General features: G+C 40.3%; 1 protein-coding gene across 1 annotated transcript in view; it reads left to right on the top strand.

Moving 5' to 3' along the window:
• The first annotated feature begins 7,861 nt into the window (after window positions 1-7,861).
• Window positions 7,862-26,572, top strand: part of LOC149319711 (T-lymphocyte activation antigen CD80-like) — a 40,113-nt gene continuing 21,402 nt past the window's right edge. The window contains exons 1-2 of the mRNA XM_089508143.1: window positions 7,862-7,926; window positions 9,228-9,337. Of these exons, the coding sequence (XP_089364269.1) occupies window positions 9,268-9,337 (70 nt within the window). The 5' untranslated portion in view covers window positions 7,862-7,926; window positions 9,228-9,267. The remainder of the gene's footprint in view (window positions 7,927-9,227; window positions 9,338-26,572) is intronic.

The raw sequence follows: 26,572 nt of genomic DNA, 5'->3' as shown, positions 1-26,572 counted from the left end.
CCCCCTCCCTCCACACAGCCGTTATTCATTGTCCAGAAAGGATGGTCCTGTTAGCACCAGTAAGGCAATGCTGTCTGTAGGTAAGTAACTGCAGTGTTCTAGGAACTAGTCACATTGGTACCACAGCATGGGAGGAAATGGTTGGACTCCAGTTCCCCATATGCCCTTTTCAAGGTAAACAGCAGTTATCATGTAGAAGAAACATAAAAGACACAACCTTAAATATTTAGTCTCACATCTCATTTGATTCTCACACTTAAAATAAAACCAATGAAAAATATGATTAATCTGGCCTGCGTAATACCTGTTATTTGTGTTCCAGCATTTTGCCAAATATAACTGAAGCCGTGTCTAAGAATGACACAGGTATATCCACACTGCACAATAATAGCACATGGTGTAGTGAATTAATGACATGGAATGAAGAACCATATGAAGATGAACCCCAATTTTTAGAAAGCCAGGTGAAAGCAGCACACAGATAAATTGGAAAGAATAATCAGCAGGAACAGACAATACCCCAGTTGAACTGCTTCAGACCACATAAACAGAATCAAGTCCAGTGTTAAGTAAAATATACCAACAAATACGGAAAACAAAACAGTTGCCAATAGACTGGAAACAATCAACATAGATCTCTGGTCCAAAACACACTGCAGAAATAATCCAGTTTGAGACCACTTTAACTGCCCTGGCTAGGGGGTTCTGGGAACTGTAGTTCTGCAAGACATTTAGCCTTCTCTCTCAGAGAGCTTTGGTGCCACAGTAAACTACAATTCCCAAGATTCATTAGCAGTGAGCCAGGGCAGTTAATGCAGTTTCAAAGTGGATTATTTCTGCAGTGTGTTTTGGTCCTCTGTCCACAAAAAAGGAGACGCAAAAGGCTGCAGCAACTATAGGACCATAGCGTTAATTTCCCAATCATATATGAGGAGAAAAATCCCAGAAGTGCAAGAAGGGCTCAAGAAAAGGAGAGGCACTAGGGAACACACTGCAAACATATGATGGATAAAGGAGCACAACAAGGAATTCTAGAAGCAAATAAGCATGTGCTGTGTAGACTATAGCCTTTGACTGCATAGACTACAAATAGTTATGGAATGCTCTCAAATGGGAATGCCACTCCATTTGATAGTCCTGATGGAAAAATCTGTACTTAGGACAAGAAGCTTCTGTAAGAACAGCATGATTTCCAGTTGGCAAGGCGGTCAAAAGCACTCACTGCTGTCATGCGTGACTGGTATTCATTTCTTTTTTTATTATTTCATTTTTATTAATATTTTTAAATTTTACAGTACAAATTATTACGCTTTCTTCATACTTCATTTCTCTATTAATGTCTGAAACCTGCCTTTCTGTATTCAGTGTGTTAGCCCTTCCAAAGCATAAATGGCTATGCTAGGGAAACTTCTTTCCATGCAGTTATGCTTATATCTGCTGAACTTCTATTATAAGGAGTTGGTTACCATTTTTAGATGAGAACATATTCAGACGGGGCATAGTACAGTGTTATACGCTGGGGTTTGGTTCCAAGATCTTCTGTGTATAACAAAATCCGTGGATGCTCAAGTCCCATTAAATATAATGATATAGCAAAATGGTTTTCCCTTATAAAAAATGGAAAATCAAGGTTTGATATTTGAAATTTATACTTTTTTTTAACATTTACAAACCGTGGATGCTTGAATCCGTGTATAAAAAATCTGTGTATAAGAAGGGCCAACTGTATAATGCAGCACCTCAGGATTCTGCCATCACAACGTTTTGTACTTCCAAACTAGGCTTCAGTCACACAAAATTATTAACATCTAATAAATCCTGAAACATGGCACTACACTTTCTAGTGTGGAGAAGATTTGTATTTGTTTGTTTTTAAAATTGTATCACAAACTGTTGTTTCCATTCTTATTGGTTAAAAAGAAAAAGAAGTAGATGTGCTGCTACGTTATTTCATCTTGGAGTATGACCTCTGTCAAATCAATTTGAAAGTCTGGAGCAGAGAGGGCACTGGTCAGAGGGAGCAGCAGGAGCTGGATATGTAAGGGAGCAGGGGTAGAAGACTTCTGAAATAAATATTGTTGAAGATTACCATGAACTGTAAGTCATTCTAGATAACAGCAATCTAATAAGCTAATAAGAAGAGTCTCTGGAATTTCTGTGCCAGAAGGGGAATAGAAGGGGAGGGGGGTACTTCTGTAACCCTATCAGTTCCATGAAAGCTGCTTTCTTTTGTTTGTGAATGGTGCTGTTTTGGTCATAATGGTTTTCTTACACAAGATAACTAATTAGTATATAAAGGGAACTGCAGAGGACTGCATTTCAGAAGACCTCATAATATTTATAGAATCCTAGGAGGAACCACAAGGGTCATCCAGTCCAGCCTACTGCTAGGCAGGAATGCACAACTAAATTGCCCCTGAAAGATGCCCACCCAACCTCTGTTTAAAGAACTCCAACATGGAGAACCCACTGTGCTCTGAGCAGTCTATTCCACTGTCAAACAGCTCTTACAACAACAACAAAAATTATATCTAAGGTTTAGGTAAAATCTCTTTGCCTATCATTTGAATCCATTGGTTTGTGTTCTAGGAGATTATATTTTTTTGGCTGATCCGGGCATGGACTGGGCACAGGCTTAAATGGGTGAAAGCAGATCTTATCATATGACTCTGTGCCCAACTCAGCCGCATCACGAACGTGATCCAGGCTCCTGGCATACGTTTCTGGTGAATGGGAAAGTATTGTTCTTCAAAATGTCTGGTAGAAGTCCACCAGGAGTCCAGATTGGATACATAGTGCAGCTGAGTTGGGCATGGAGGCATGCAATAAAATCCATTTAAAACCATTGAAGCCCATGCCCAGCCCATGCCTGGATTGGGTGGAAAAAAAGTGTGATAATCTCCCTATTCTCGGGAGCAGCAAAAAAAAAAAAAAAAAAAAAAAAGCTGTCTTCATCTGCTACATGACATCCCTTTGGATACTTAAAGATAGTTACCATGTCACGTCTCATTGTTCCCTTCTCCAGGTTAAACACAATGAGCACCTAAGTCATTCCTAATAAACATTAGTTTCCAAACGTTTGATCATCCTGGTTGCTCTTTTCTGGACACGTTCCAGTTTGTCAGTATCCTTCTTGAACTGTGGTGCCCAGAACTGGAAACAGTACTCCAAGAGAGGTCAGACCAGAGTGCCACTACTACTTCCCTTGATATGGCTCCAACTCAGCCAGCCCAGAATTGTATTGGCTTTTTTGGCTTCTGCGTCACACTGTTTACTTGTATGTAGCTTAAGGTGCTATTGTTTTCTTTTAAGGTTTAGACTGGACTTTCAATTAGAAAGCTGCTCCTTATGGTTGTGCATTATTACTTCAGTGTGTACTTGTTGCTGAGAAGAATTTTATTTCCCTGCTGCTTCTACTTACTTTGGTTTTTGTATTTAACATTTTTAACTGGTGGGATTATTGCTTTTAATTTTCAGTTTGTGAGTGTCTATGTATTTAACTGAGAAACAGAAAGTAGGATCTTCCATGTCCTTCTTTTAAGAAGGTTTTCAAAATCTACCAAAACATCTGATATCAAAGTGAGTATACCCTATTGATGATAAAATTTTCCAAGCATTTTCACAAGTACTGCTGTAAACAAACAGTTCCTTAGAATGGTGTGTGATTTTCTGAAAAGTTTTTATTTTCTGTAACTTGATTTTAAAAAACAAAAATAAAAACTCTCCCAAGTATTCCTAATGATTTCTCATCTTCCTCTTTTTTATTCTATTGTTCTTAAACTACATACTTCCCTTTTCGAGCTAAATGCATATAAACTTCTTTTAAAAAATAAAGTCTTAGTCTGAAAAGTTGAAGCCAGTTCTTTTGGCTTTTTAGAGAAAAAATATCAGAGGTTACCCAAACAGTCTGTACTGGAGTCCTCAAAACATTTCACCCCTTGAATGTGGGCTACACACAGATAAAATTACAGCGAGGCAGTCAAGCATGGAGTGAGTTTAATAGTCTTCAGGAAAGAGAATTAAAAACCAAACAAACACTTTAATTTTTGCAAGCACAGCTTGGGGGTAATGGGGAGGGTCACGTTTCCAGTTCATTGTCAGTGAAATAATGCTCAGATACTACCTAAGCTCCTCAGCCTGGAAAAACAACAAATTCAAAGAAATAGGGTTGTCAGTACTGGATGAGACAGAAGAGAAAAACATTCCTCAGATCAGATTATAGCACCAAACCATAGCAAACCGTGAAAGGGGCACCACCCAGCCACAGAAGACAATCAGTTTGAGTTGGTAAGTACCGAGGATGTGGACAAGATCCTCGGAAGTGTTCGGAAGACAACCTGTTCTCTTGATCCCTGTCCCTCGTGGTTAGCGGCCCAGGGGGGACCGGCGGTAACATCATTGTTACGCCGGATAATTAATTCATCTTTGAGGGATGGGCAATTTCCATCGGATCTCAAATTGGCCATTGTAAAACCGATCCTAAAAAAGCCCTCCCTCGACCCCCTGGTACATAATAATTATCGGCCAGTTTCGCTGCTACCATTCTTGGGAAAGGTGATAGAGAGGGCGGTTGCTATCCAGCTTCAGGCGGTCTTGGATGAAACGGATTATCTGGACCCATTTCAAACTGGCTTCCGGGCGGGCTACGGGGTTGAGACGGCCATGGTCGCCTTGGTCGATGATCTCCGTCTGGGCATCAACAGGGGAAGCGTGTCCCTGCTGGTGCTCTTGGACATCTCAGCGGCTTTCGATACCATAGACCATGGTATCCTTCTGGGACGCCTGGCAGAGGTGGGAGTCGGGGGCACTGCGCTCCAGTGGTTCCGCTCCTACCTCACTGGGAGGTCCCAGATGGTGCAGCTGGGAGACGTGTGCTCCGATGAGAGGCCCCTTAAAACCGGGGTCCCTCAAGGAGCCATTCTGTCTCCCATGCTATTTAACATTTACATGAAACCGCTGGGAGAGATCATCCGGAGACATGGGGCGCGGGGTTATCAGTACGCTGATGACACCCAAATCATTTTCTCTATGTCTCCGACTGATGCAGTGACTGGGGATGGCGTCTCTTCTCTCGTGGCCTGTCTGGAGTCAGTAATGGGCTGGATGAGGGAAAACCGACTCAAGCTGAATCCAGAGAAAACGGAGGTACTAGTAATAGGTTCACCTGGCCCAGGAATGGCGGTGATTCCACCTGTCCTGAACGGGGTCACGCTCCCTGTGAAGGACTCCGTGCGCAGTCTGGGGGTGCTTCTTGATTCGTCGCTTCACCTGACGGCTCAGGTGAATGCGACGGTCAAGAGCACCTGTTATCAGCTTCGGCTGATTCGCCAGCTGCGCCCATACCTGGCCCAGAGGGACCTAGAAACTGTTGTACATGCTCTGGTAACTTCGAGACTGGACTTCTGCAACGCACTCTACATGGGGCAACCCTTATACCAAACTCGGAAGCTTCAAATGGTGCAGAACATGGCGGCCCGGCTGGTCACTGGTGCTCCCAGGACCAGCCACATAACACCGGTTTTAAGAGGTCTCCATTGGCTGCCCATTCGCTTCCGAGCTCAATATAAGGCGTTGGTAATTACCTATAAAGCCCTAAATGGCTTGGGCCCAGGATACCTAAAGGATCGCCTCTCCCCGTACATTCCGCCTCGCACCCTCAGAACGTCTGGGCAGCAGCTACTGAAGGTGCCTGGGGCTAGGTTAGCCTCCACTTCGCGGAGGACGTTTTCCATAGCTGCCCCAGCCCTTTGGAATGCGCTGCCCATAGAGCTCCGCTCGTCTACCACCCTGGCCCAATTTAGGAAGGACCTGAAAACCTTCCTATTCCAACAGGCATTCCCTGAATAGATATCCTGCGGGCCTCCCTCCTCTTTCGTGGCCAAGAGGCTGGGCCATGGGGCTTTTTACTGTTGGGTTTGAGTTTTGTCATTTTGTATTGTGTATTTTTATTGTATTTTTTATTGATTTGTATTATGTATTGTCTGTTTTTATGCTGTAAGCCGCCCTGATCGAAGGAAGGGCGGCATATAAATAAAATTTTTATTATTATTATTATTATTAATATGTCCCTTGGGGATTCTCAGTTTTGGAAAAAAAAACAACCTTGAAGATCTGACAAGTATATACTTTATGTGTGGACTCCAGGGAATACCAGGTGCTGTAGGCTATATTGCAGAGAAAGTCAACAGCAAACCACCACTGAATATTTTTTGCCTAAGAAAACACTATGAAATTCATGGGGTCACCTAAAGTTGATAGGCAACTGGAAGGCACATACCCACATATGGGGACAGAGAGAGAGAGGAAGAGGAAGAAGACTGATGTTGCCTCCCATATATATAGAGAGAGTTATTTTTGGTGATTAAGGCCCAGTACAGACTGGCAGGGAGCAGCGTGTCTGTGCTGATTCTAGGGTTCTGGAGCGCACACTAACCACACTCTCCGGAACCCTAGTCCATACAGACTCTGTCATCATGGCGGCGTTCTGTCCACACGGCGGTTGCCATGATGACATTGCTGCCGCACAGTGTCCGGACGTCACTTCCAAGAATTGATGACATGGTGGCGCCCTTTCCTCTTTATGGCGCCACAAAATAGAAGCTGCTCAGAGCGGTTTATTTTTGGCAGCACATCGGTGCCATGTGGTGCGGCTGCTGCGGCACTGACAAGGGAGAAAGATGGGTGGCATAGTGCTGCCCATCTGTACCATGCCTAACTACATCTTTCTGGAATCCCTCTGGGAGCCCTGGCCAGTACTGCAGCCACAAAGTTGTGAGTTCAGTCCTACAGGGCTCCAGGTTGACTCAGCCTTCCATCCTTTCATAGGTTGGTAAAATGAGTACCCAGCTTGTTGGAGACAATTGTCTAACACATTGTAAACTGCACAGTGAGTACTTAGTTCACTATGAAGTGGTATAGAAATGTAAAGTGCTATTGCTAGCCAGAACAAACTTGTCATAAGTGCTGTTTGTTTGTTTTTACTATACTAAAGAAAATCTTATCTGGATCTAGCAGCCTTCTTTCAAGTATACCTTCATGCTTAACAGCTATTCAAGGCCACCTCAGATCCACTTCACTGTTGTTTTTAACTGAAGAAGGCAGAAGTTTTAGTCTTTTATTCATTCATTTATAAAGTTCTGTTTGTTAATCAATATAATAAATATATATTTGGAACTCTTTCATGTAGGGACTTTTCCTTTCACTGTTGTAAAGCATAATTCACACTGATCATAGCAAATAACAAACAAAAATTAATGCCTCCATTAAAAAAATAAAAAGCCTTTACAACTAAATAGAATGTGTTGATTTCTTGGTGGCATGTTATTCCTTTTTGACAGATGAAATTTTGCCATCATATAGAAAGGTAAGCTCTTATACGTGATATAAGCCTCCCTTGAGTCTGCACTGAATTGCATTTTGGGAGAAAAACAGGATATAAATCCAATAAATAAATACCTAATGGTCTAATGTTGAAGGAAGGAAGAATGGTAAACAACAATAGTTATCAATTTAAATACCTAACACAAGAATATGGAAATGTGGCAGGGCTATGTTTAATATGTCGGTATTATATTTAGTCACTGTTTCTTTTTAAAGACCATTTAAAGAAAGTTTCCTAAAGATCTTGCTGCGGTATTCAGAATGTAGCCTGCCGATCTGCTGTTTCTTTGGTGAAATAGAAAGTGTCATACAGCTGGGAACGAGGATAAGTATGGTGTTTTTTCAAAGTTCGGAAAAGGGAAGTTGTGAGGGTGGTGACGTTTGGCTCAGCTTAAGCTCCTGTAACTCATCTTTCTGTACAATCACAGGTTAAGAATGAGCAACTGGTAGAGCTTTGTGGTCATTGGCCTGATGAAGATTAGTGCTCACTGAAGGAAGAAACGTCTGCTCAGTATGCAAGTCATTCATCTCAGGTTTCTGCTTATCGTAAGTTTTCATTAAAGGACCTTCTTGCTTCCTTTTTTTCATTTGCCAGCTTTCGTACAGATTGAGTGGATAGCTTGCTTCTAATGACACTGAAAAATATAAGGAGTGAAATCCTTGTAATGTTTCATTTTTTCTTCTTCTGAAGCTTTGATTCTTGTCCTTTTGTCTGAAGAGATGGCTGGTAATGTGAAGAAATAACAAGGCTGATGGGACAGGAAAGCTGTTGTAGCAAGAAATAACCCATTGGGGACTGTCTGTATAGTCCAAATAGATGCTGAAAGAGAAGCATTGCGTCTCTTTTGCACTGTATCTGCTTTTCCTCCTCCCTCTCCCAGTATGCTAGCATTGCACTGGCGGAGTTTAAATGCTTTAAACATGGAATGGCACTCACAAATTGCTTTGTCTAACCACTTGCCATTAAGCAGGAACATTTGGAAGCCTTCAACAGAGGTGACTCTATAACGTTTTCTGTTAATTTGTTCTAATAATGAGCTTGAAATTTAGAGGTCCTCATCCCCATCCGCATCCCAATCTTTCAATCAAATCTACACTGGTATTTTACTCTTATTGGATATAATAAATAATTGTTCTTCCTTTATGTTCTGAGGCATCGTTCATGTATTTATAAATTCCTGATAGGCCCTCTTCTTTTATTTTCCCTTAGGTCTTTTTACTTTTCCGATTATGGATTTCATTTTACATCCTTTATCATTCTTCCAGTTGGAACTCTTCTAACTTGCTGATAGTTGCTGATTCCAGTTGGTGAAATAGCAACTAAAAATAGCTCTCTTCCTCCTACAGATACACAGTTTCTTTACCATGTTTCTGGAGTCTTGTACCCAAAAGCTATTGGAGTCTTGTTTCTGGAGTCTTGTAACCAAAAGCTATGACATAATTTTTTGCCATACAGCATCACCTGTTCACTCATGCTCATGTCACCTAAAGCCGTCTTGGAATTGCTGTTATTTATCCCTTGATCTCTCGTCTCCTGCTGTTTGTATATCTGTTATTTGTTTTTCTTGCAAGCATAGTTGTGTATTTCCTATTTTCTGCGTCCCTTAACAATATATTTCATCAGTATTGTAGTGTTTTTAATGTTATATATTTAGCGTTCAGAAGGCAACAGAAAGTTTCAGATAGCTGTATTCCACTGGAAGGGGGCCTTATGTTGAATTTACAAGTAATAAATAAATACGGTCAGGGTTGTGGAATATGTCAGATTGTTACTGTCTGAGAATTTAGATGGACCATCTTTACTGTTTTTTCCTGTAACTTCTTACTGTTTTGCTGCTTTTGTCCAGGTACAGTAAAGAAATAGTGCATACACAGAAGACAGAACAAATGTTTTCCAGATCCATTCTAATGGTGATTCTCTGGCTTAGCCTTTTTGTGCTTCAGTCTGATACCTCAGGTAAGCACAATAATTCATTGTGTGTTCATTATAATACAAGAGCATTCCCTTAACTTCTTTGCTTACTTCCAATAAGAGCTGGTACTTTTTGAAAAGTGACTAATACTGTAGCTGCTACTGCATTGAGTACCATGGGTCATCCAAGCAGGATTGAGCTGCACCGTCTGGATTTCCTATTTGAATCTCGTATTTACTGTGAAGTGGCTAATGAACATGACTAGTGATTGGCCATGAACTTGCCAGTGGCATTAGTCAAGCCATTGACTGTCAGTCTTCTCTTTGCAATATAAAGATAGGATGGGTTGGATGGCTTTGTTATAAGAACATTTCTTTTGCCACACACAGCATCACCTGTTCGCTCATGCTCATTTTTAAATCACCTAAATCCATCTAGGAAATTTAGGTTTTATGCCACCAGGCCTTCACATGACATGGATGCTTCTTTGTTTTTGTTTTAAAGAGTTTAAATTTTAAAATTTTAATAATGTAATGTTTTTAATTGTTTGAATTGTTTAATTGTATTTAAACTTTGTATTTTAAATGTTTTATACTGTTTTAACTTGGACTGTTTTAGATTTATTGGCCGCCTTCAGTCCCTGAACTGGGAGGAAGATGAGATATAAATAAATGGAATAATAATAATAATTTATCTTATATTGATTTGATTTGATTTGATTTACAAATATATATAAACATGCTTTCCTTCTAATGCTTTCAAAGTATTACTGCAATAATCATGAAACACAAAATATAAACTATACATAAAATCAAAATACAATAACTATATCTATGCTTTAATGTAAAGTGTTTCTTTCCCATCTGTCTATTATGCTATCCCAATCTATATGCTTGATTACACAGTCATCAAATTTGGTGTGTTATCTAATAGGAAAAACCCAAAGTCAATAATCAAGTTTTGGAATTGTCAGCTACTTGGTGTATCTCCCACACAAATACTTTATATGATGTGTGTGTGTCTGAGAGAGTGCTTTAGACATAGAATATTTGGTGTGGGGAAAAATAGTGATTTTAAGTGCTACCAGTCAAACTTTGTTTCATTCAAATCATAAATGAAATCATCAATATCAACCCAAGTAATTTTTTAGTTAATTCCCAACTATATTAGGAAGTCTGTCTGTTGTGTGCCTTCAAGTTGTTTCCAGCTTACACAAACCCTTAGGTGAAACTGTCATGGTGTTTTCTTGGTAAAATTTGTTCAGAGGTGGTTTGCCATTGCCCTCACCTGAGGCAGAGAGGACGTAACATGCTGAAGTGGATTTCATGGCCGAGCAGGGAATCAAATCCTGGTCTCCAGGGTAGTAGCCCAACACTCAAACTATAACACATGCACCTAAAAGTAAGGATTGTCAAATCATGTCTGATATCAGAGCGTTCCTCTTAGTGGGCACTGCTATTCCAAATGGTTTGCTCTAAATAGATGTGGAGTGGACCTCAGGAGCGTGGTATGGGAAGGTTTTTCATAGCCAAATGGTTTGATAAGGTAGATAAACCCCAGGTTGTTTGGGGTTTTGTATATACGTTTCTATAGAACTTAGACATAGCCTACTACCAATTAGTTTGAATGGCTGAAACAGTTGGTATTTTAACATCAATATGCAGCTTGTCATTAAAGCCAGCCTCAGAACTAGAAGACTAGAAAGTAGCACATGTAATACTGATTTCCAGAAAAGAAAAGAATTCAAGAAATTTCAGACCAGTTACCTTAACATTTGTTCTAGCTAAATTGTTAAAGCGGGATTGTTGGAGATAAAATTATCAAGCGTAAAGAATCTCATCTAACTGAGGAAAAATCAGCATGGCTTCAACAAAGGGAAATCCCACCTTGTTGACATTTTGGAATTTTTTTGGAATTTTTTGAGAGTGTCTGTAAACATGTGGATGAAGTAATCTAATTATTGTATTTTTAAATCTTGGTGCATTTTTGTCACAGTGCTTCACCAAGAAGCATTGAGTAAATTTAGCAGTAATATGCAGGAGAGTGCACACACACACAATTGTGTGTACTGGTAAATAAATAAATAGGTGTGACTGAACAGTTCTCACAGTGAAGGAAAGTAAGAAGTATCCTTAAAGATTTGTATTGTTTGGGACCCCTGTTATTTTACATAATCTGGATTTAGAGGTGATCAGTGAAGGTGTGACATGCATAGATTACACTGAGTTATTCAGAATGGTGAAAGCCCAGGCAGATTGCGAAGAGTTTCAAAACAGTTACGGTACTACAAGCATGTTAAATAGGTCAAAAGAAAAAGGCTTCACATAATTGTATATCAACACGTGTGAGAGATGATCTCTTCATTGATGGGGTTATTGAACAGGAAATAGGTAATCATTGTACCAGTGCAATAGCTTGTGGATCTCTATCGAATTATATCCATAGTTCTATCAACACAGGTCTTCATGTGGGCTCAAAAGAGTGGTCTGCTTGCTTGTTGTTGTATGCCTTCATGTTGTTACCAATTTATGGCAACCCTAAGGTGAACCTATTATTGGATTTTCTTGGTAAGATTATTCAGAGGGGGTTTGCCATTGCTTTCCTCTGAGGCTGAGAGAGTATGACTTGCTCAAAGTCACCCAGGGGGTTTCCACGGCTAAATAGAAATTTGACTCCTGGTTTCCCAGGAGTCCAACCCTCAGATCATTATGACACACTGGCTGTTGCTGTACCGTAATCCTATAATTGAGTCAGGATTCTGATTTGATAATTGTTTTTATTGTTCCTACTGTGTTTATACAGAGAGAGTTATTTTAGGTTTTGTTGTACGCTGCATAAAAGGCACTTTATGAATTTTTAAAGGAAAAAAATATAACAAACCGTTCATCTTAAACATCAACTCATGTGAAAACAAGTTCTTTTAAAGATATTAATAAGAAAGGAATTGAATATACAACTGCCATTATTATGTCATATAATAATAATAATAATAATAATAATAATAATAGAGGTCAGAGTACTAGAGAAAGACTTGGAAAGTCGAGGTTCTAATCCCTATTTTGTTGTGAACCTTGAACCAGTCATTGTCTCTTAATTGTGATCTGCCTCACAAGATTGTCATGATGCTAATGTGTGCAAGAAGAGAGCCATTCATGCCACCTTGAGATTGGTGGAAGAAAGGCAAAATACAGTATAATTGTAATTAATGTGTATATGTATGTGTCTTCAGCTTGTCTGTCAATTTATGGCAACTCCATGAATTTCCTAGGGTTTACCTAGGCAAAAAATACTCAGAGGTGGTTTGCCAATCCTTCATTAAATAGTGGCAGAGGACAAATATCCCATAGCTCAAATGCTGGCTTTTTCCTGTGTGTCCTGATGCTGTGCCATTCTCTGTTGTGGATGTTGAAATGACAGTGGACGTTATCAGACAAGGGAAATTGGAAGTATAATCCAATGGCAATCTGAACTCAATCATGGGGTTTAATGTTATTGCATGATAGACTACCACACGCAGTTTCGGGCAATGGGAAGTCAGCCCGAACGCAATCATGGGGTTTCATGTTATTGCGTGAGAGGTCATCACACACAAATTTGAGCAATGGCAAGCTATTTTCGGGCAATGGGAAGTCAGTTCAAACGCAATTCAAATTCACGTAAATTTGCTGAACTAGTGAATTCACGTGAATGTGTTCTGGCCCCACTTTCTTTTCATTCGAGATTAAGAGAAATTCCTCCCGTGTGATAAACTCCAAAGATATAGGAATCAGGAAAGGATGTTCCGTATCTCAGCTCAGGCATCTGTATTATTATTATTATTATTATTATTATTAACCTTTATTTATGAAGCGCTGTAAATTTACACAGCGCTGTACATGCAATCTTTTTAGCTAGACGGATCCCTGCCCTCGGGCTTACAATCTAAACAGACATGACACAGAAGGAGAAGGGAGTGGTGGAGGGAAGGGTAAGAGGTCCAGCAGTTCCTCTCTACCTCCGAGGCCTGGACCAAGGCAGATGGACTGGAGGGAGGGCTTGGCTTCATAATGGATGGTTAATCTTCCAGGGAAAATACATACTCTCAAGTAGGATAATGCATATACAGTACATAGCAATACAGGAAATGGTTTGATAAACAGGCACCAAAAGAACATCAAATAGTAAGCAACAATTATGCAATGCCTGGGAAGGCTTCTCTGAACAGGATGGTTTTCAACTCCGTTTTGAAGCTGGTTAAAGAAGTGATGGCTCTTGCTTGTGGGGGAAGAAGGTTCCAGGAGTGAGGGGCAGCAAGTGAAAAGGGGCGAATCCAGGATGGGGCAGAGGAAATCCTGGGCTGGGACAGCAAACCTTGACTACCAGAACGGAGGGCCCTAGTGGGAAGGTGAGGAGAAAGAAGGTCTGATAAGTAAGGAGGGGCCAGTCCATGGAGGGCTTTAAATGTCGACAGCAGGAGCTTATACTTAATGCTTATACTAAATTCTGTAGAATTTAGACTTTTAAAAGATAGATATTTTAGTAACTTTTGATGAATGTGGAAAAAGAGTTGCTTAATTAGAAATTGTAACTAAAACAGCAAGTAATTATTGTAAGACTTTGGAATGATAAGCATAACTCTTCACTTTTAAAAGTTACTTTTAAAACTACATCTTTCCTTCCCTGTTCTTTTTTTAGCTCTTTTTCATTTGTTGTTTACTAATGTCAAGTTGACTTTTATTTATGGTGACCCCATGAGAGACCTCCCTTACTAAGCATGGTTGTCTTTTCTGGTAAGTCATCGTGTTTTTTCATGATATGGCCAAGGCATGACAGCCTCAGTTTAGAGACAGAGCCACGTTAGTCTGGAACATCAGTATGCAAAGAGATCTTGTAGCACTTTGAAATGAACTGTGCAAAAGAAGTTGTAGCATAAGTTTTTGTAGACTTGCATCTGAGGAAGCAGACTAAGTCTATGAAAGCTTATGCTACAACTTCTTTCACACAGTTAGTCTCAAAGGTGCTACAAGATCCCTTTGCAAATAGTCTCAGTTCAGTCATCTTGGCTCCTAGAAAGAGCTCAGGCTTAATTTATTCTGGAACCCATTTATTTGTCTTTTTAGCAGTCCACAGTATTCACATAATTCTTCTAGCACCATATTTCAAATGAGTTGATTTTCTTCCTTTCAGCTTTCTTCCCTGTTCAGCTTTTACAACCATACATAAGAATGGGAAATACAATAGTATGGACAATCCTAATTTTAGTATTAAACCATACAGCTTTACACTTCAGGGTCTTGTCTAGTTCCTTCATAGGTTTCCTTCCAAGACCTAGTTGTCTTCTTATTTCTTGACTGGTGGGACATTAAGAACTTCCTTCACTAGCTTCACTATGAAGTTTATCTTTATGAAGCTTATCTTTCTTATGAAGTTTTGTATCCTAGCAGGACCATAAAAATAATTTTAATAATTATAATTATAAGGTTCTTAATCCTCCAAGTGTGAAGAAATTATTTTTCTTTACCATCACCTTACTCTTTTTCTGTTGATAAAATGAGATCTCAAAAGGTTTCCTACGTTGTTTTATTACTGAAAAGGCGATCTAACTCTGATTAATGTCTGCATAAAAGAGATTCTGATGGAAATGTAGATAACCCCTCGCCACTGGCCTGGCACTTGGCTTGGTCTTCAGGATAGAAACTCCCACTATGCAGAATGAAAAGGTGAGTCACCAAATGAAGCAGAGTTAGGTCACCATATGTCAAAATAACATATGCTGCCATCTAAAGAAAGTGTTCCCCATAATATTTATTCAGTGTAAAGTATAAAATTATCTAATGGCCTATTATGGCATACCAAGCCATAATTTAAAATAACATTCATATCACTGATTTTTACCTGGTTATTTCGATCATGACTTGCCAAGTTGTAAGGAAAATTATATTTCATTACTTATACCTGATTAGAAATTTTCAGAAGCAGTGGAGTGAAGCACTTTTTCTCAGAAGTGACATGGATCCAGAAAAGAATACTTAGAAATGAAGGGGCAAGTGAGCTTCTGGAGTGGAAGGTGGGATCCTTCTGTCACATATTACACTTTCTCTTTATACAGAAAGTCTGTGCTTTTTCATATTATGTGAGCAGCCTTAAGTCCAATATAGGAGAAAGGTGGAATAAGAAATAAATAAATAAAATCCTTACATTTACAACCACTCTAGTTTCCTCATTCTGTCAGGGTGCACAGATGAGTGGGCACATAATTTTTAGGATCCACGTTTAGCTACCTTTGCCCTTACCTTAATGCTGTTAATACCTCACAACTTAATAGGATGTATTCAATGAGCAGCTCAGCTGGTGACCATTGCACAGCATTGTGATTCTTACAGTGATCCTCTGGTGAAACAGTGGAACGGAAAGGTCAAAACTTTGTTGTGACATAGGTTTGGCACATTCTGTTCAGTTTTCATCTTTGTCTGACAAGCTCTAATTTCCCCTTTAATAAATCATGTACATTTTGCTATGTTGTAATGTGGGGGAGGGGGGGACCAAATAAATGCATAAAGAATATTTCTGTATTTAAGAGGAAAGAATAAAAAGGTTAAGCAAATGAACACCTAAAGATTGAATGTTAGCTATCAAATGTCAAATGTTAATACTGAGTATGACATTATTGATAATTATAGATTATTGTGTTTTCTCAATGTATATTAATCACACTGATAATCTTTAATAACAGAATGTCAAATAATTCCTTTGTCTGTCCCTGAGACTATGAAACCTAGATATCTGAAACTACATATTGATATTAAGGGGCTCCTGGTTTGTGTTGTGTTATTCCCCCCCCCCCCCCAATGGATTTAAGTGTAATCAATTAAAATTGTCTGTAATTTGCTGTTCCAACTCAAGTCATTAGGTGGCAGACTTCCATAACTTTCTCTAACAAACAAACAGCAGAGAGGGAAAGAGAACACTTATCCAGGGGCCCCATTCATACTGGTCTAAAAGACCTGGAAGGAACTGGGCTGATCCGGATGCCCCTCCCCCGAATCGCTCCGTTAGCAAGTGCCCACTACAAATTTGAAATCGAATGCATTTTGACCTGCAAATTAGAAATCGAATGCATTCTGTGTCTGCTGGCGAGGTGGCTGCTGCCAATCAAGCTATCGTCATGGTGACGTTTGCAGGGCATCGGGGAAAGTGTCCTCCCTTTTTAAAGAGCCAGGCACAGGGGTTTCAGCGGCTGAAGCAGGGAGAGAGATGCCTCTCTCTCTCTTTTTTTATAAACCTGTGGGCTTTTGGGTCAGATCTGCCCCTGTCCCAGGGAAAGGATGGGATTGCCATGCATTTTTTTTATGCTTTTAAAAGCAACATTAGCTTTCCCTTTGCTTCCCTTGCTGTATCTGCTCAAGAAGACAAACCATGCGCATATTTGCTCCAAAAAAATTGTTAAAAATGTAACATTGATTGTTTGCAACATTTGTAGCTTCCCCCTCTGCAGAAGGCAAGGAGATCCAAGGATATAAAGTGCAAGCCCAGCTCCATCTGCCTCTGGAATACAAACATAATGTATTCAATGCGCATTTTTTCTTTAAAAAAAATTGTTTGAATTTGAAAAGGGGGGGGGGGGTTGCCTGACATGAGCTCCATTCATGACCTGAATTTTTTCCTCCTGCAAGGGAAGGAATACCCAGTGACAGAGGGCTTTGGGCAGGGGATGCAGGGAAAAGAGGCTCCTAAAGAATGCCTTCCCTTGCTCCCTTCTTCCCAGGGCTCTTTCCTCCTCCCCCTCCCCTCCGATGAGGGGAGGAAATGCCTTGCCCTTTGCCCACCCTCTGACCTAAATCCTTCCCTCAATTTGCCTCGATCGTGATCGAGGCCAAGTTCTCATTCCCAGGACCCGGGGTTTTCCAAAAGAAACGGTATTTGTGCCGATTTCAAAAACACCGCGCTAGGGGCCATTTAACACGGAATGGGTGTGCAAGCCCCGGATTCGCTTGTGTGAGATTCGGGGTGAGTAGGAACTTCACGTGATTGAATCGGTTTCAGAACCGATTTTTTTTGTAATGTGAATGGGCCCCAGGTGAGTGAGGTAAAAGGGGGAAAAGACCACTGGGATGGGGACTACAGAGTTTCTAACTATTGAAAAGCTGGGTATATCTGTGAATATTTAAATTAATAACTCATCAAACTGTACAAAAATACACTGGTGCTACTTACAAATGAAAGAAAGGCTTACTAGCTATAGCATTCTGTTTAGAACTTCAAAGCCTCCATAAGTCTCCCATTCTCTCTGGAATCTATTCTATTTATACTTGTTTTTTCTTGATTCATATGGACAGACCATCTCTTCCAAATACTACAGAGAGAGAGAAAGAGAGAGAGAGAGAGATCATGTGTTGGTAAAACTACTCAGCCTCTTAAACTTCACATAGTTTAGAGCCTACCTTCATCTCATTCCAGCCATGCCTGATTCACATGTCCCCCAGCAGCTTCTTTTAACACATCCAGTTTAACTGTCTGCTAATGTTAATGGTGGTTTGAAAGGTTACAAACAGGAGCAGGCTGTCAAGATGCTTTGGCTTACAACACCATTAACTGCACTCAGCTTACCCCAGCAAAGGGTGGTGGGCTGAAGGCCCAAATTCTCCTCAGTCCTGGACTTCAGTATGGGAAACATACAGAACCATTGGATTCACCAAGGCTTCAGGTTCCCCAGGGACATGGTCATATCTGGTACTAAAAAAATGCAGTACATCTGGTACTAAAAAATATCTACCAAGCACCTGACCAATAACTGACTAGCAAGCTATTACCATCAGGGTTGGTCACAACTGGTGTAGACCTGAGTTACTTGAAATCTGGTCCTGTAAAACTTTGAATTTTACATTGAGACCCAGATTATAACTTGGATATTTCACTGTGAATTAGGTTTCAACCTGCTGCATTTTATGATCTCCTATTTGAAAGGTTGTCAGAGGATAATGCTTTCTTTGAAGACATTCATAATTTGAAGGGTTGACTGAAGCCTGGTTTAAAGATAAGAAAGGGAGAGCAGAAGGGCCCCAGGACTTTGTCTGTCAACAGTTCCCACCTGGACAGCAGATTGAGCAGGCACACGGGTCACCAAGTCAAAGGAGATTATCAGATGGGGGACAGAACATCTTTTCTCCATCCTTGGTGGAAGGACTTTCAGACGTTCTGTCCAGGAAGCACAAATGACAGTGATTGTGCAAAAGACTTTCATATGATGTCGTTCTGATACTGTCATTGTCCCATTAGTGAGGTGGAATTGCCCCATCCTTGCCCTTCATTTTGCAATAAGAACCTGTTGATGCAGTTCCACTTCACTGATAGGTTCATGACAGGATCAGCATGTCAAGTGTGAATGTCTTTCGCATGAATGCTGTCACAGACAGAATAAGGATGGGCTTTGCTCTCATCCACCATCTGATAATCTCCCTAGTCTATATCATGGTGGAGAAATGTACCATTTTTAAATTTTAAATTACAGTAATTACTTGGAAACAAAATCTACATTTGCATCTATGTATAAACATTGGAATGTGCACATTTTATGCTAATTTATGCCCTCTTTAGTCTCCCCCCCCCTTTTTTTTTTTTTTTTTTTTTTTTTGGTGATCCAGTTTTGGTTTTTTGACAGTGTGGAAAGTGACCACCCTAGGAAAACCTCAGACAGGTTTTTCTGAGCTCTCTGCACAGGAGCTCAGTTGTATTCCTTCTTTTATTATGAAGCAGTGCTAACATTTCCAGGAAGTAGTCATATTAATCTCTTGCAGCCAAAATAACAAAGTGTCTTGTGAGATCTTAAAGTCTAACTATGTAGTTTTATTTGGCATTTATCTTTGTGGGTTCACCGAATGCAAAACAAACTGTGGCTGTTACTAGAAACTGTTACATGTGGAAAATAAACCCTTCATGCTGGCCACACATCACAATATAGTTCTACTTCCTTCCAGCCAGTCACACAGTTTTTGCAAGCCACAACCAGACAAGGCATGTGACTTGAACAACATTCTAGAAATGATGTTAATGATAGCAGCCTTTCACATTCATAACATAGTGCTCTGCTAACATTACATCATCACAGGTCATGGTTTTTGACAGTTGTGGCCATATGCCTAGGTTTGCACTCTTATTTTACTATTATAATGACTGTTATGTGGTTCTTAAATATTATAATAGCAGAGAACAAAGCAGATGAGATCTAGCGTGACTGACTGACTGTCCTTTCCGTGACAAGCCAAGAGCTTAAAGATGTTGGACTTTAAGTCTCAGAAACTCCTAACCAGTATGTGCACAGCCATTCTGGCTGTATATTCAGAGAGATATAGCCCAAAAACTAATTTTTCCAAACTGTGTTTTAAACACCCAGGCATATCCAAAAAACCTTGAGGTAGCTGGGGTTTACAGATGGATACACATGGAGGTTTCTATCTTTTAACATTTTACAAATGTAAATGTTTGTAACTTCCCAAATCTTGTACTAAGGCTCACTATACAAGCCTCCCCCCCCCCAAGTTGTACATTGGTGAAACCTCTTTCCTGTCTGGCTAATACTGTATTAATATATACTGCAATCACCCCTCTCTTAGCAATTTAAAAGCCAGAAGAGTGTTTGAATAAGAGTATAGTTGCTGTTTCTCTTGCAATATAGGGATTATCCCACACCATGATCTTTTGTCCCATGGGGATTCCCCAGTTTTCTCAAGAAATTCCTCAGTTCCTTCTTCACAGTCCAGAGTCACTCAATGGTTTTCAGAAATAAACATTAAATATTTTTATGCCACTTTGTGACCCCCTGCTTTGGATTTATTACTTTGGCTATTATTCAGTTATTTCAGCATTTGCATATTAAGCCATTCAAAAATTACCAAACCGCTATTGAACTCCACATTTATGGATGTGGGTAGTTACACAGCAAATCCAGTATAGTGGTATTTTTAATTTTAAAACAGAGTACTTTTCAAAAATGGAGAAATTAATTAAAGGAGGCCAAATTGTCTCATCAGAATGTTTGGAGTCTACATTAAATTCATGATAGCAGAGGCTAAATAAAAACTGCTATCATGGACTAGAAAAGATACATAGAAATCTAGGAGGACACCAGAGTGTTTATAAAGCCAGTCAGGTTGCTGCAGAAGACAGAAAGATGCCCCATGAAATGTAGAAGTCTCGCCAAATTGAGACAGATCAAAAGAAACTGGCAAAATAAAAGAAAATTAACAAATATGTGGGGGTGGGATATGAGGAGCAGGAATAAACGAACAAACACTTTGTGGCAATTTTCATCATTATCAATGGTCTAGTGAAGCCAGGTTTGCAAGGCTGGAGCACTGGCACTTTTTATTTAGCAGGGATGGTGAACAAAATGTCTAATGAAATTCAATGTCAGAAAATGTAAAATGGGCTCAAATTGTTTTCAGTAGAGCTTGTTTAAAGATTTAAATAAGGATGTCATATTGAAGATGGAGCAAGCTTGTTTTCTGCTGCTCCAGAGACTAGGACACGTAACAATGTATTCAAACTACAGGAAAAGTGATTCCAACTCAACATTAGAAAAAACTCCCTGACAGTAAAAGCTGTTTGACAGTGGAACATGCTGCCTCAGAATGTGGTGGGGTCTCCTTCTTTGGAGGTTTTTAAACAGAGTCTGGATGGCCATCTGTCAGGGGTGCTTTGATTGTGTGTTCCTGCATGGTAGCAGGTTGGACTTGATGGCCCTTGAGGTCCCTTCCAACTCATTGATTCTATGGGGAGGTGATTTGTTCATGAACCACATTTAAGATAAACCATGAGTTCAGACATAATGAAAAAACTGGTTTATTCAAAACTGGACGTGGAAACTTTCAGCATCCTAATATCTATCTACATGAGTGGTCCATTTAACTATTGAAACTAATGGCAGCCCTCCATTTATTTATTGTCTCAGTACCCTTTAAAGTCATCCTGGGGCTTTCACCACTTCCTGTAGTAGGAAAGTCTCTTAAATCATATCTATTAATCTACACACAGATAAATAACTGAAGTGGTTTTTCTGCCAAAAGGAATTCTGATATATGGCTTTAAAGGCAGATAATATGAATTCCTAGAGGTTAGCCACAATAGCTAAGTGCACTGTCCTTCAATATGTAGCAACAGTGTCTTTTGAATACAATTTACTGAAGGGCAAATAACTATAAGTGCTATTATTCTCATACCCAGTTTGAGAGTTTTCTGAAAATACCTCGCTGAACATGGAAAACAACTGCTACATCATTTCTACAACAGTTTTCCCAAAGCCGGGCCAGCCACCTCGGTGGAATTCCCATACAGTTGACATAACATTCTGTTTTGGTGTTTGTTTGTTTGTTTGCTTGTTGCATATATTCAAAACCACTAAGTATGAATGTTTTATGAATAATGTGTGTGTGTGGGGGGGGGGAATCCAATTCTGTCCTTCCTTTACTAGAGTGGTTCTTATTAAGCATTTCTAGTCACAGACCCTCTTCAAAAATCTGATGAAAACTATAGGTCCTCTTCCCCTAAATATGCACTTGAACAAACCTTTTTCTCATGAAATTTCTCATGAAATGGCCAAAGTACAACAGCCTCAATTTAGTCATCTTGGCTTCCAGGGAGAGTTTAGGCTCGATCTGTTCTAGGACCTAATCGTTCATCTTTTTGACCATTTACCATATCCTCAGCTCTCTTCTCCAGCACCACATCTCAAATGAATGAATTTTCTTTCTGTCTGCTCTCACATCCGTACAATGGGAATACAGGGGCTTGGGTGCTTCTAACTTTAGTGTTCAATGATATATCTTACTGTTTAGGATGTTGTCTAGTTCTTTCATAGCTGCCCTTCCCATTCCTAATCTTCTTCTGATTTCTTGACTGCATTCTCCATTCTGATCAATGTTTAATCCAAGTTATGGGAAATCTTTAGCTATTTTGATTTCCTCCTTATCTCTATTGATCTTATGTACATCCTCCATGGTCATTATTTTTGTTTTCTTTATGTTTAAAATTAGGCCTCACTTTGCACTTTCTTCTTTCGCTTTCTTCAGTAATTGTTCTAAGTCTGTGATGCTTTCTGCTAATAGCATGGTGTCATTTGTGTATCTTAGATTGTTGATGTTTTTTCCTCCTATCTTCACTCCTCCTTCTTCCATGTCTTAATAAACTACAAATCCCAGAATCCCATAAGGTGCTGCCCTGACTGTTAAAACAGGATCAAAGTGCTATAAGTGGATAGTGTGAAAGAAGCCACAACCATGCCTATTTCATTTAAGGCCCTGGCTACTATTTTCCATGGGATGAAGTCTATTGCTAGCAAAAAGATAAGAAAAAGAACTCTGCTTTGGGGAAGAAATCTATGTAACCACACACAATCTTATTTACAAATGTTTGTACCATTCAGGTTTGATGATCTAGGGAATTCTGCATACACTGGGAAAACATTGTCTGTTATGTTTCCAATCATTTGTAGGTGCAGCAAATACAGTGGTCCCTCGGTATCTGCAGAGTTGGTATCCATGGATTTCAATATCGGTAGACTGAAATTAAGAAACATTTTTTAAAAAATGTACCTGCTATTGATGGCAGTCAGGCTGAGAAGCAGTCTCAAGGTAAGAAAGGAGGCTGGAACAGGAGTACCCAGTTACCTGAGTCAGGTCTGATTTTCTCTGAAGGGGCAGCCGGTGTGCTCACGGGAAGTAGGAAGAATGTAGGCATGATGCTTGGGGCTTGTCTCCCCCTCCCTCTTGGCTTATTGAAATTCCCCCCATGTCTGATTGAAAGCAATCCAGAAAGGAGTTTAAAAGAGAGCATGAAGCAGTAAGTACCTGGATCTGGGAATTTGGCTTTGTTGGTGCTGCTTTTCAGCCCCTGATTTTGCCCCTTCTTGTATCTGATTGAAATCAATCCCATGAAAGAGTTTAAAAAGAGAGCAAGAAGCAGTAAGTGCTTGGCTCTGGTCACCAGTGCTGTTTTACTGGGATGTCTGTGAATGTGAGGGGGGTATTAGGAGGCAGCACTGGCAAAACCAAACTCCCAGATTCAGGTACTTCTTGCTCTCTTTTAAACTCCTTGGTGGGATTGCTTTCAATCAGACATGGGTGTGGGGGAATCTCAGTAAGCCAAGAGAAAGGGGGAAGCAATGACTCCAGTATTTCTGTTCTTTGGGAGGACACTGGCTGCCCCTTCAGAGCAGAAGCAGGAAGAATGTGTTCCTGGTGCCCAAGTCCTCCTGCCCTAGCCTCCCTTTCTGCCTTGAGGCTGCTTCTTAACCTGGCTGCCATCAATTGCAGGTAAATTTAAATTTTAAATATTGACTTAAGCATCTAATTTCTAAATTTCTAATCTAATTTTTTTAATCCGCAGGGGGTTCTGGAACCAAACCCCACGGATACATTAACACAAAAGATGTTCTGCAAAGCAATGACTTGACAGATGAATCTCCTCACAGAGGTGAAGCAAACTGTACCTCTAGGCAGAATCCAAGGAGTGGAAGAGATGGCCAAAATCAAGCGATTTCCAACCACTTTGGTGGCGGGGCATGTAGATGATGCATGCCTCCAAAGAGGGTAGAAATCAGATGGAAGTTGCAATCCGGGGCAAAAAACCAAAGCAAACAGAACCCAGGATAATTCTTCTTAGCACAAAAGATGCACATCTTTGCCCCTGCATATAAATGCCCTGATACCAGTGCAGGGCTGCAGCAAAGTAAAGAAATGAAAGTGTGACAACTCCAATGGATGTAATTACACCATACACAAACCAGACAGTCCAATGGGGGGCATGGGGTGAAGGAAGCTGAAGTAGGCATGTTTGGGGGACTTCCATGATTGTGCTTTGCCAACATATCATTCATGCACTGATGCACTGCCCTGAACGGGAGGAGCATCACACGTGTGACTGTGTAGCCAGTCAAAGGGGTGGCCATCCAATGGGATGGCATCTGGGCAGACATGGGAAGTACTTGGAGGTCGCTGGTGGTGTATTTGTGTGACAGTGAGCATGTATGGTGGGGAGGCAACAAAAGAAAATTACCAAGTGGCACAGCTTGATGCTGTGCCATGCAGTCAAGCCATGTGCATTCAGCCTCCCTTGGGAGTGGGTCATGCAGGCAGTGGAGTTTTGACCACTGGCTAAGTGTTCTGCAAAGCAATGACTTGACGCATGAACCTCCACAGTACTTTTTCCCTACCCATCTGTTCCAGGCCTATAGAATGCTAAAGTCTTCCATGGTCCCCTGTTGTTAAGGGAATAGCTCTTTGTTTTCAAATCCTGGAAGTTACGCCAACCCTACTGTCAGGGCTATTGCTAAATCAACAGTAGGCAATTTCATCTACATAAGATGGAAAAACATGGTGAGGACAGAGTGGGCACCTTCTTTTCCTGTTCAACCTCTGGTGAAAAAAGTTCTCACCCAATGCCAGGCACTAGCATGGTGGCAAAAAAAGAAAAAAGAAAAAAAGACCAATCGTGAAGCTGGGCGTGGGATAGGGGAGGAGGCTATGGCATGGGTACTGCGGAAGAGAAATTTGTGTGTGGTGCATGTTAATGGTGAGATTATTGCAGAAAGGCAGCAAGTTGCAGTGCAATTCAGTATCCCTACTGCAAATGTCTGGAGCGGATTAACACAGTATAAAGGAAAAGTGCGGCAAGGCCCTAACTCTGTGTTTTCACTAAAAATGTTGAATCTGAAACTGAATGTTCATTCAAAACCAAGATAATTTCAGCTGTAGGCTGGGCTTCTGCTTTCTTCTTTTATGCTTTCAAATATCTCATGTTCACTCTTCTCAGGGGATTCCCAGACTGATAATTAAGCATCAGCCATGATGAGTAATGATATATTTTATTGTCTCCCCTGGGGATACTGCAAGACACAGAATGTTGTCAGCCACACACTTTCCTTTCCTTTCATTTTATAACATGATAATATGATTGATGGTAGGAAACAATTGACAACTTTCAGTGGGTCCATGCTGTGCAATGATGAAATAAAGAAAAGACGTGGCATGTTAAAGTCAGTGAGGTACGATGGCTAGAGCAGGAGTGGGGAACACAATGATATTCTCCAGATTAGTAAGTGGGTCTTTATTTTGATGATTTATGTATTACACTAGTTTTATGGTTTTACACTCGATCTTTTTTTTTTAAAGAGTGCTTGTGTTTCCCTTTGAGAACATATTGCCCAAAAAGCAACCTATATTTTAAATTTTAAAAAATGATTTATTGGAATTTTTAAAACCCACCCATTTTCCTCATGGTGAACTGTTGTAGATTTTGAAGGGAGCTCAAGCATGTAGATGGAAGCTACAGTAGGTCTGTCAATGACTGTTAGCCTAGCCCACAGATGGTATACCTCTCTGATCATGTCAGTAACTGGCTGGGTGACAACCAGTGGGAGAATCCTACTCTTCTACTTTGTGTCATGCCTGTTGAGTGGTAAATTCATTTTCTGAACCATAATAACAAACCTTTCTAACTTAGTCTTCAAGTACAATTAATACATCTACTTTCTATACTGATGCCCTGAATAGGCTGATTGGTATGAGGAAAAGAGAACAAGGATCTCTTTCTCCCACCCCACCAAAATGTTTGTTTCTCACAAAGAGGGAATTGTCCTCTTTGTTTCATAGCCGATACCAAGGAGTGCATCAGAATAACTGGTGGAGTGGTAGATGCCTCCCCACATGCACCAGAACCAGTTTTCATTTTTGCTTTTAGCATACCTTCAATGTGTTGTTATTTAACTTGCTGAATGTCTGTGGCCAGCACAGTTCCCTGTAAACATGTTCAAGTTGCTTACAGTTTCATGGACATGCAAATGTTGTAGGTGTGACATATTTTAGTCAAAATTTCCCATGTCTGAGTGCACACTTATGGGTGCCTTGCCCAAGAGGTTTTGGTTCTCTTTTTCTGGACACAGGAGTGATTAGACTAAACCACAAAGGACCTTTGGAAAGAAGACACAATTAGTTCTGATGCAACAACGCCCACCATCTTCCTTTGCTGGTTTCCTTTATTGGTGCAGTTACAGTTGGGTGAAACCACCCCCTTGGAATTCTGTGGAATAGCACAAACATATACCCAAGGAGGTGGGAGGTGTTAGTGTAACAATTGCAGGAGGTCATGTGGATTCCAGGCAGGGCACCCAGGGTGCTTTCACACTACCCAATAATATCACTGTGATTCTACTGAACTGCCATATTTCCATCCAGTGAAATCCTGGGATTTGTCTTTTAGGGCAGTGTAGATAGAATTCTCAACCAAAGATCTCTTGTGCCTCAACAAAC

This window comes from Sceloporus occidentalis, unplaced genomic scaffold, assembly GCF_023333645.1.
Source record: "Sceloporus occidentalis isolate IW3139 unplaced genomic scaffold, rSceOcc1.0.p SCAF_2, whole genome shotgun sequence".
NCBI lineage: Eukaryota > Metazoa > Chordata > Lepidosauria > Squamata > Phrynosomatidae > Sceloporus > Sceloporus occidentalis.
This window is presented reverse-complemented; position numbering and strand designations above follow the sequence as displayed.